Source organism: Plecotus auritus (assembly GCF_963455305.1).
Source record: "Plecotus auritus genome assembly, chromosome: 3".
Classification (NCBI taxonomy): Eukaryota; Metazoa; Chordata; class Mammalia; order Chiroptera; family Vespertilionidae; genus Plecotus; species Plecotus auritus.
This window is the reverse complement of record NC_137772.1, coordinates 178271006-178282671: the sequence shown is the minus strand read 5'-3', so window position 1 is coordinate 178282671 and position 11666 is coordinate 178271006. Positions and strand designations below refer to the sequence as shown.

At 41.5% G+C, this 11666-nt stretch overlaps 1 protein-coding gene across 1 annotated transcript in view; it reads right to left on the bottom strand.

The window, feature by feature from the left end:
• Nucleotides 1-2027: 2027 nt before the first annotated feature.
• SENP1 (SUMO specific peptidase 1) overlaps nt 2028-11666 on the bottom strand; it is a 53438-nt gene continuing 43799 nt past the window's right edge. Inside the window, exons 14-18 of the mRNA XM_080659077.1 lie at nt 7152-7355; nt 5832-5911; nt 4623-4707; nt 4000-4095; nt 2028-2997 (exon numbers count right to left, since the gene is read on the bottom strand). Of these exons, the coding sequence (XP_080515203.1) occupies nt 2935-2997; nt 4000-4095; nt 4623-4707; nt 5832-5911; nt 7152-7355 (528 nt within the window). The 3' untranslated portion in view covers nt 2028-2934. The remainder of the gene's footprint in view (nt 2998-3999; nt 4096-4622; nt 4708-5831; nt 5912-7151; nt 7356-11666) is intronic.

Sequence of the window (11666 nt, the reverse complement as noted above, 5' to 3'; positions counted from 1 at the left end):
ATGGATAGGCTATAGGATGGGGTTGCTGGAAGTGCTCTTCCAGATTATGTTTCCATCCCAAGGTCACTAAAACCTGGGGCTAATATTGCTACGAACAGTGGGTAGATGCTAGTGTGATTACAGGGGCTAAAGAGAAGTTGATATTACAGAGAAGTGTGAAGCACTTCATATATAGAAGAGTTAATTTACACAAAGTCTTCAGGTTGGATGAGGAAAAAGTACTTACATTCAACCCTTAAACAGGACTCCCAGAAGCAACAATGGGTCCCAGATGACAAATGGGATGGAACTAACCTCTGTGTTTCAGACCATGTTATTTCAAATGGGCTGGAATGGTCTGGCTTTTGCTGTACAGGACACAGGAGTGACTGCTGGGCTATGGTTTGTGCTGAAGGCTTGATGTCTGGCACCTAGAGCTTATCATCCCTCAAATATTCCTTTTTTAGGGGAGGTAGGTGACTATGAGCACTGAGCCCAGGGGAAAGAGAAAAATAGGAGAAAAGAAAAGCAATAGGCTTATTTACTTTAAAGAAGGTTAAACAAAATATTGGAAACATGCCCTTGGCCATGGAATACAGGAATGTCTTTTTTCCCCCCTGGTCATCAAAGCCCACCCTCAGATGAAGGCAAAAGTAAGTTACCAGACATGGGTCCTGCTCTTGTTGGCGAGCCCTCTGGAAAGAACAGCCCACTCTAACAGTCTATATTTAGGTCCCAATGAGCCATCTAGGCTACAACCTAGGTCTCAGCTCAGCTCACTCCTACCATGAAGGGTGGTCTCAGGATCACTAACTCCTACCTGTATAAAACTGCATTGGTCAGAAAAGGGGGCCAAGTTCAGACAGATTCAACAATATCTTATGTATTTTTCATAGTGCTTTTGTTGCATGTTTCATTTTCTGCTATACATGGCAATAAATATTTGTTGCTTTGGTCTGTACAAAAAGTCTGTGAGGAAGGTAAAACAGATGTAATCTAAACAAACAATAAATACAGAAAACTATCTTGTTCCGAGTCCCCCGGAAATATTGAGAGAGCCTGAAAAACTCAGGTCTTCTGATTCATAGTCCAAATCTATACCATACTGCCATGTTTCAAGTTGTCACTTAAACACATAAGTACCAGAGGCAATGTTCAGGAGTCCTGCAAAGAGGCTGCATGTCATTGCTTTCTAAAAGAGAATGTGGAAGGTCCCAGCAACTCATATATAGGAAGCTATTTATTTCCTATAGAAAACACCAAAAAAAAAAAAAAAAAGGAAGAAAAGAAAAACAAACAAAAGTAGTCCCTCCCCCCCGCAACCCCCCTCCCCCCCAAAAAAAGGCAGGCAGTTATGAAAAGGGTAGAACATCTAGTTACTGGAGTGGAAACAGTAACATTCAGTTAACAATGGAATATTTAAAAAAAAATAGTTTTCTTTTCAAATTGTAACCTGTGGTAAAACATAGAAAAATGTACTAAACAAGCTTGGTATAAAAGAGAGTAAAATTTTCAAATAAGCCTAGGGAGAAAGCACAATGCTGGAAGGGATGAGGTACAAGGGAAGAGGAGAAAATCTTTCATACAAAACTACCTATTACAATACAGAAAAAAGTATAAAACGTTCCTATTTTGGAACTTAAGTACAAAAATGACACTGGCATTGGATCGTTTCACTGTCTAGCCTGAGAAATTCTCAGAGGGGATGGGCGGTGCTAAAAAGAAAAGGAATAGCAATTCTTCAATCTCAAGTTGATCAGTCCAAATTCCACCCATTTTCCAGTTGAAAAATCTCACCTCCCTTTGTAACCTCTATGCCTAAGCCAATGTTTATCCAGGTCTCAAAATATTCTGTTAGGAAACACCCTACACATAGGGGCTGGGATCTGTGCGTGCTGGAGCTAAATTTGGAAAATGGAAATAAATCTACAGGCTAAAATGATGAACACATTCAGCCTTAAAAAAAAAAGCATATCCTTGTGAAATATATATATATATATATATATATATATATATATATACACACACACACACACACACACACACACACACACACATATATATATATATATTAAATTCTCTGTGGTTAGAAACATATTTAAACTAACTAGCCACAGACCAAACTAGACTTGCATTCGTCCAATGCTGGAATTTTATGCTAAAGACTGAGGTCCTTCTTCTTGGTCAGAAGTAGGCGGCAGTAAAAGTGGTGCCTTGTTGCTCCACTAACCGTTCCCTGGGTGGGTCTTCCCCGTATCATGTGTTGTGAGCACATGCAAACCCCTGCTTTTAAGAAAAGGACTGCCCGGGACTTTGGGGTCCACCCAGGGCTCATATGTTGTGCCTCAGGAGGGAGGAAGCTACAAATAGAACAGCCTGGTATAGAAGCAAACAGATTTTACAATGGGGCATATAAATAGGAAAAGTCCTAGAGGAGGGACTTAGGCATGTGCCCCAACGTCCAGTTTACAGTCACTTTCCTGACGAAACATATTGAAAACCATGTGTGTATGTATGTGTGTGTGCATATGCTGGTGGTTTTTATCCCTATGTTTTTGTCCATGCCCTTTCCTACCTCTCAGTAAGGCCTAACAACAAGAGTTTTATATGAAACCAAGAGTCTTTCCAAGCTTCTCTCAGCCCCTAATTAGGGACAGTGAGGCTGGAGCCCTTTGAAAACAAGATGGCAGAACTGAAGAAGTGAAAAACAGTCTCTCTCTTCAGCTTAGGGATGTCCCTCACCCCTTTCACAGCACCGAAGTTTCTTTGCAAAAATAGTATCTGAGATACAAAAGGAAAGGCAGATGTGCTTGTGAATGCATCTCGCCAGGGCCTGGTCCAGGATCAAGGGCTTTACAAGAACAGAGGGTTGGGAGTGGCTGTTTCCAAGGTCTCTGGCTGTAGACAACAAAGAGCTGGTCCCACAACGTCCATGCCTGCTCACTGAGACAGTCTTCACAAGAGCTTTCGGTGGAGAATCTCCCAGACCATCCGCTTCCGGAAGTATGGCATGTGTTGCTGCAGGGACACAGAGACACCCTTCATTTTCATTTCTTTAATCCCGACCCAACACTCTTTTCCCCATATTCCTTTCCTCCTTGAGGTTTTCAACTATAGTCTCAGTTGCATTTTTGGTCTTTCAAATTTCTCATTCTTGATTACATGTGATTCTTTTTCCTTTCCATTGCTTTTTCCTATTGCTATCTCTACTGCTATTTTTTTAAATATTTTTTTTATTGATTTCAGAGAGGAAGGGAGAGATAGAAACATCAATAATGAGAGAGAATCACTGATCAGCACTCCTGCACGCCCCCTACTGGAGATTGGACCCGAAACCTGGGCATGTGCCCTAACATGGAAGTGCACCATGACCTCCTGGTTCAGATGTCGATACTCAACCACTTAGTCACACTGACCAGGCATCCACTGCTATTTTCCATTGTGGTGTCCTTAGAAGTTTTATTGGGCATTGCCAGGTATCCTCCAGCTATACCAAAATGTCTCTAGAATTCTGAGAATGTCTATCAAGTCCTTACATTGAAATCTTGAGGATGTAAGATCTGAGGCCTGAAAATCTAGAAGTCACTTTTTAGAGGAAGAGTTACGGGAACTGCAAGAGTGATGGAAAAATCCAGTAAAGCTATTAATTCAAACAGAAGTAAAAAGTTAGTTTAGGTTAGCAAAACTTGAGTGCTAACAAAGTATAGAGAAACTGAAGAAAATGTGCTCTGGTCCCAGTTCTCTGTTTTTTACAGGCTTTGAAGTAGGTGGGGGAGATGTGCAGAGAAGAAGGCTCTGCTTTTGCCCAGGATTTGACTTCAATATGTGATATATGGGAACCCAGGATGTGATCTATTCTTCTTCTTTGTTTTATGATCTGGCAGGCAGTAACCACCTGTGTTATAAGCTACAGGCCAAAGCAGAGCCCCCTAAGCAGAGCAAGTAGAGAAAAAAACACCTAGCAGGCACCTGGAGACAGGGTGGACAGAGAGCTCCCTTCCCCCTGAGGCCTCAGCTCACCTGTGTGAAGTTGATTGGTCTGTCTTTGGTAATGCAGTCAGCATATTTGCAGGCAAACATCCCACAATCACTTCCATTCATCTGCTGTGGAATTTCCTGAAAGACCAAAAACAATGAAAAGGTAATATCTTTCCAAGGTTCCTTCCTTCTTGTTAGACTATAAATAAGAACCAAAGCAGATACATTTTACAGGTTTCCCTGAATTTTGAAGAGATGACCCCTTGTTCCCCACTCAGAACAACACAGGCTCAGAGAAAAAAATAGAGCTTCTCAGTTAGGCCTGTGGACTTCATATTAACCACATAGGAAACTATCTCAGACTTCCATGGCACCTAAGGGTGTAAAAACTGGTCCCTCCAGTAGGGCCAAACAATCAGCAAACACATCTTACAGGAGTGAAAAGCTTAGCAAAATAGCTGGGCATTTAGAAAACCTAGCTCCAAATAAGAAACACATTACCAGTTTTCCCACAAATAGTTTTCTCTATTTTCCCCAAGGAACAAAACAACCAAGCTGAAGTCAGGACAGACACTAAGAAGGTCCCTGGGAATCAAACAGTAATACCCTTTCCTTCCCAACCACTCTCATGTCAGGAACTTTTATCTTATCAAGATCAAATGTACCTGGCTTTTTTTGCTGAAGAGCTGCCAGCCATTGGTGTCAAACTCTTTCCTTTTCTTGTCAATGCTCTCCTGCTTTAGGTATTGCCTAAAGGTATTGGGAGAGAATGAGATGAGCTGTGGAGAACATGAATGACCACTGCCACCCAAAGAATGGAGCAGACAACCCTTAGGGAGAGTTTTCACATATGTTTCTGAGAAAAACAGTATATAATGTTGGGTGGGGTATCTTTACACTGCTAAGCCTCCTTTGGGACTCCCACAATTCATGCCTATCCTGTCAACCCAAGAGAAACATGATGCTTCTCTGATACTCAGGTTCCTTCTATCTACTATTCCTCCTGAGGAACGAGTTTTGATTCACTTCCTTGATTTATATGGTCCTTTAAAATTCAATCTAATGGAAGAAGAATGTTTCTCTAGCTATATCAAACTATTTATTTACTATTTTTAGTCTTGAGTCTCCTGTGCAAAAATTCAATCCAAGCCAACAATCTGTTGAGTATACACCTCATGTGGAGCATTCTTCACAAGTGCAACCTGTTCACCATTCTGGAATCTATCTACCAGAGTGGTACAGGGAGGAATAAGCATTTTGGAAAGAGAAACAGATAGGGTATAAACAGATTTGCATTCTGGTTCCCCGTTAAGCCACTATCTAGTAAGACCTGGGCAAATAAAAATTACTCTGTGGGTTTGGTATCTTCATCTAAAAGGAGGTTGGATTAGATGATTTCTAAATAGTTTCTGTATCTATATGTACATACCCACTCTATTTTAGTGCACTAGGACAGTAATTGTCCCCATTAGAGCATATATTTGGTATTAGTACATTATTAAACTTTACTTAGATGTAAAATATCCATTCTTACTTAATATGAGAATTTCCTTTATTAATTAGTTCACTGAAGGTATAAAATAACTGAGTTCGCCCTGACCGGTTTGGCTCAGTGGATAGAGCGTCCGCCTGCGGACTGAAGGGACCCGGGTTCGATTCCAGTTAAGGGCATGTACCTGGGTTGCGGGCACATCCCCAGTGGGAGGTGTGCAGGAGGTAGCTGATCGATGTTTCTCTCTAATCAATGTTTCTATCTATCCTCTCCCTTTCCTCTCTGTAAGAAATCAATAAAATATTTAAAAAAAATAATAATAACTGAGTTCAATAGCTGGAAGACTGACACCAGACTCTTCCGTCCTCAACTCCTTACTTACAAAAGGATCCTGCAGGCTTCGTTGTTTATCCCACCCATAGAGTCGTAATAGGTAATATTCTTCTTTCTGAAGTCCACAACCTAGGAATAAAAAAAAAAAATCTGTGTTTATAAAGTGAAGAAGACTGGTTTCTCAGCTTTTCCCTTCCCTGGAACTTTCTGCCAGATTTTCTGTGAAATCATAACAAGTATGATTGATACTGTGCATCATACCATGCTTAATCTGCAGAAGACACAAGAATACAGAACTACAGTGGGGGGTGATCAACTGCTGACCCCATTAATTGCCCTAAAACCTTTTTCTGTATTCAGGGTCCACATCCACAATGTGGGCAACAATGAAGACACAACATGTTCTTCAGAGAATGTAAGTTCACTGAGGTCATTTCCACAGTTTCAGAAAGATGATAATAGATTATGGATGTCATTTCTTTACCTGGAGAATTTCCTTTGGCTTTATGTTTTTAAAATGTAATTCAAAAAAAGACTGTGGAATAACTCTTATACTTTCATTAATACACTAAGCCATGTTCTCAGAGTCATAAAAAATATTCAGTTACCAAGTATGCAAGGCCAAGTCATGATTAGGCAGAAAATAATAGCCACAGGATCTGAATTGGCAGCATCATTATGAAATCACTTTTTATACAGGTTTTGATAAATTGAGCTAAATTTTATTTTGATTCTCTTGCCTTGTAGTTTATTGATATCCTTAGAAAGAGTTCCAAAATTGTCAAGTATGATCTAAGTACAAGTGAAGGAAATAAAGGATTAAACTAAAAAATAAATAAAATTCCTCTGCAGGAATCCCTCTACAGGAGGGAATTCTTTTTGTTTAGGAAAATACCTTAAAGACACATGTAGCTTTTAAAAGATGGGATAGAGCCTGAAAAGACAAATGCAGTGGAGAAATTACTGAATTGCTCTGCATAATAAAGAGGATGGGAGTGTAAAAATTTAAAAAGTCACTTTTCTCCCCATGCTTTTGCCTTGAGGCTGCTTAGACTTATAATTCCTTTTTAAGTATTTCCAGAAAAGGAAATTCCACAGCTTTCTTCAAAGTCTAAGTATCTCTCACTCTTGACAGAAAGTTCATTGATCTATCCCAGTGGCTGGCAAACTGCGACTCGCGAGCCGCGGTTTGCCGTTCTGTTGACTAATGAGTTTGCCGACCACTGATCTATCCAGTTTCTAGCCAACTAAATACTACTGTTCTCTCAATCATCCAGTGAAGACATAGAACTAATACTCACTATTCTCTGTGTATTCTATAATTATATAAATTCCTTTAAAATTTTACCAAAAACAAGTGGGTACTCACAGCAAGACACCAGTGCACTCCCAGGTGAATGGGCACTAAAAGAATGTCAACAGAAAATACATCCACTTTCTTTGTCCAGCGTTTCACAGCCTGGTAACCAGCTGTTTTTAACTTAGTAAAAAAAAAGGTATTAAATGCATGTACACTTGGCAATCCCTTCTCTTTACTTCGCTCCATCAGCATATTCATGTAGAAATTGATGATCTGTGGGAAGAAAATATATGTATGTATTATATGTATCAGGCCTTTCATAATAATTGTTATATGAAGGAAAAGCAGTTGTTGTATTGTACAACATATGCTACTGTTGCCTAATTAATTCAATTAAGACTTTAACATGCAACAGCCTCATGGCCCTATATCGAATTCTGACTAGAAGGGAGGCTATAAACAGTGAGGTGGTTATAAACAGTGAAAACAAAAAGCTGAGATTATATATATAACTAGTAGCCCTGCGCACGAATCTGTGCACCAGTAGCTCTCTGCTTGCTGCCCCGCCCTCCTGTAGCTCCCCCCGCCCTCCTCTCCTCTGCCTCCACCCTACATCTTGCTGCCCTGCCCTGTCCTGTAGCTCCGTGATCTGGTCTTTATGCAGTCAGTTGTTATGCTTCATGGTGTAATGACCGTTTGCATATTACAACTTTATTATATAGGATGGAGTTGGGGATACATATGGGCAGATGCTGGCCAGAAGACAGGATTGGGTTAAATCTGTTAACAAGGCTAAGACCAACAGTTCAGTTCTTATACGTGGGTCACCTAGTTTTACACAAAGATAGAAAACTTTGGTTCAATGCTAAAGATTGTCTTTTAGCCTTTAAGCTAGCTTGCAGAGACAAATTATTTTGGTTTCAAGCAGACCTGGATAACAGGATAAATCATCAATTATACTGGACAAAACACTTATAAACTGACAGTAGTTCAGCAATGTTACCTTTTATAGAGGCACACTTGAATATAGTATAGAAACCAATACAACATGAGACCTGGAAGTAAAGTTACACACCAAAGAGTAAAGTTCTCCCCAGTATCTGTATGGTTAGCTTTTTAATTTTTGTTGATTCCATTTACACCTTCAATGTCAAGTATGAATGAAAGAAATTAAAATGCTTGAACAGGAAATATGTGATTCTTTCTATTAATGAAGCAATGTGTTCTCTAATTGTGACTATGTTGTCTATGGTTCCTTGAGGTCCAGGACTCCTTGGTACTAAAGCTTGAAAGTTACTGGGCCGGAAGTACTGCATACTTACTTTATGTGGTCAGATGAGGCCAGGCCAGTGTCTGTCAACTGCAAGGAATGAATGGGCTAACTGATCCACAGTTTGGAAATATGACTAAGAAAACAGGCATGTTTTTCAGAATGCTTTTTGGGGAATGGGAAAATGCCCCGGTCCTTTGACAAATATTTACACATTAGGATGCCAGAGCAATGAGCTACTGCCCAACAGTAGGCACCTACATACTGGGCAGGCAGCAGGGACCACTGCCAGGAACACACCAGAGCATGGTCTAGACTAGAGAAAGGGCCTATAGATGAGGATGCCTAGGCAGCTGCAGGGAAACCACACTGGCCATGAGGCAGAACTGGGAGCTGGGGGGGGAGAGGGGATGACTAGGATTGAAGAAAGACACTGTTCTGCCTACATCTCTGAAGACTGAGCAATGGGCCCAGCAGGCCCCGAGAGCTTAGATTGTGGCTAATTCTCTATCTAGTGCAGTGGTCGGCAAACTGCGGCTCGCGAGCCACATGCGGCTCTTTGGCCCCTTGAGTTTGGCTCTTCCACAAAATACCATGGCCTGGGCGAGTCTGTTTTGAAGAAGTGGCGTTAGAAGAAGTTTAAGTTTAAAAAGTTTGGCTCTCAAAAGAAATTTCAATCGTTGTGCTGTTGATATTTGGCTCTGTTGACTAATGAGTTTGCCGACCACTGATCTAGTGTGATTCCCAATAGATACTTGGAACTCGGTTATTTTAAATAATGATAATGAATCGATACACAACTAGGATTATAGCTTTCTCAGTCTAGATTTCCTATATAACTCTGCCCCCAAGGACAATGGTGCTAATGATGCTTGCAGGAATGAAGGCAGCCAGGAATACAGGAGGGTCTGCCCAGCAAGCACAGATTAAGCTGTAATTAGGCTATAAACTACATTATCTAATGAGAGAAAACCAGCAAGAAGGGACTGATTTCTCGGCATTCTACCCACCCCACAATATTAGTCATGTTACGACACTAAATCTTCAGTCTAAGGGGTAAAGTGAATAGGCAGATGACCTGCCAGTCACTGTAAGCCAGCCTTCTTCGGGGCAGGCAAGTTATATATTTGAGGCAATGATGACTCAAGGGAAAGGTGGAAGGAATCAGGCAGAGATAAGGACAGCCAAGCAAATGAAAGCCATGGAGATATTTCTTCCCCAGGTGCCCATAATTATGACCTTTGGGATAATTACCCTGAAGTAAAAAAGGATGACATAAATGAATGTCAAGCTACACATGACTATCCTAATTTTTAGGAGGAAAGAATGCTATAGACCCGTGGTCGGCAAACTGTGGCTCACGAGCCACATGCGGCTCTTTGGCACCTTGAATGTGGCTCTTCCACAAAATACCACGGCCTGGGCGAATCTATTTTGAAGAAGTGGCGTTAGAAGAAGTTTAAGTTTAAAAAATTTGGCTCTCAAAAGAAATTTCAATCGTTGTACTGTTGATATTTGGCTCTGTTGATTAATGAGTTTGCCAACCACTGCTACAGACCAATGAAGTTTAGCTGAATTTACACTGCCTGAGTTGTTTGGGGTTTTTTGTGTGTGTGCTTTTCTTTCGAAAGAGTGGACTATAGACCAACCTCTCCAAACAGAAACAAAGACCTAGTAATCAGGATATCTAACACTATCTGTTTCCTTTAAGAATCCCTCTTCCATTGCTTTAGCTCTGCCTCCAACCAACATTTCTCCACTGAGATGGAAATGGCCTCCTCCAAAGTCAGCTTATTAATTAGCTCTAAGAAGTGATGTGGGTTCTTTTTCATTCTCTTGTATCCCAGTAGGAGGGAGTGTGGTGGCCTCAATGTTCCCTCCCATTAGCTGAGAATGTATAATCTGACATCTGAGGCAGAATTTAGATTCAAGTTTCTCTCCTTGGTTTTCAGCTATTACTCTGTCCAAATGAAGAAAACTGCCATAGTTCAGCCAAGACACAATCATACAAAAAAAAAAAAAACAAGCTAGGAATTAGAGAACAAAAAGAATCCTACATGTCATCTCACAGAGGAGAGATGAAGATGAAGGAGAAAGAAATGAGAGAAGGGATCACAGTACTTAAGATGAAAAAGAAGCAGTGATGGTCAGAGTATTTGCTTATATTTTGTGAAGACAAGGGTCCCTCCCCTCCCATGGAGAGAACCTTTCTATACACAAGACTCTCTTAGCTCCAGAAGATCTTCAACTGCCTTTGAAATAAGGGGCTAAAAGTAGCAAATCAGCCCTGCGCCTACTGTTTGTCTTGCCAATATATCAACATCTGAGGACGACAGCCAGTGTTGGTCTACTTGTCACTCGTTTTGGGACCCACACTTGCCTCTGCTCGCTGTGGCTCCTGGTGCCTAAGGAGCTGCCCTTCCTGCTGCCTTCACAGTCTTGGCCATGAGTGCCTGCTTGTCTATGCAGTCCTGTTTGGGGGTGGGATGGTTGTTTATAGTGTCTTGATCCTTTGTAATTTTATTTGAAGAGTGGCCAGGCTAAAGCCAAAAAAAACCTTCTCTTTAAAAGAAAAGCCTACAATGTTTTCAAACTAAGGACTCAATCCTTTTCCTGTATGTTACCACAATGACATAAATGGCCACTGCTATTTGTATCTTCCTTTTTGCCCACTAAACTAGCCAAGCTATTGTTTTCTCATGCATTTAGAAGTAAAACATCTCACTAACAGTAAAACCTTGACTTTTAACCCTTCCCAATGATACAGTCTGAAACCCTCAAATTGGCTTAGGAAAAAAATGTTCTCAAAGTTCCAAGCATGACAGTGTTCCTGAGCAGAGATTAAGATAACTTTTATGGGAAACAAAGCTGTTTTTTATACTTTACCTCTCCTAGTTTTTTCACCTTGATCTTCCCATCCTAATTTTTATTTAATTTTTTACTAGAGGCCCAGTGCATGAAAATTCATGCACTGGCGGGGGTGGGGGTGTCCCTCAGCCCGGCCTGCCCGGTCTCACAGTCCAGGAGCCCTCAGGGCCGGGATGCGACCTGATGATTGGGGAAGGCGACGCCCCCATCACACCTCTGTTGCTGCCACTGCCAGCAGCACAAGCCTCAGACGGCCCTGGGTGGCTGGGCAGCTGCATCTGAGGCTTGCCTGAGCCTCGGGCGGGCCCTGGGCAGCCGCCATCCAAGGCTTCCTGCACCTCGGGACGGCCCTAGGTGGCTGGGCAGCCACCATCCGAGGCTTGCCTGTGCCTCAGGCTGGCCCTGGGCAGCTGGAGGGCTGAGGGGACTGGGGGACTCCTGAGGCA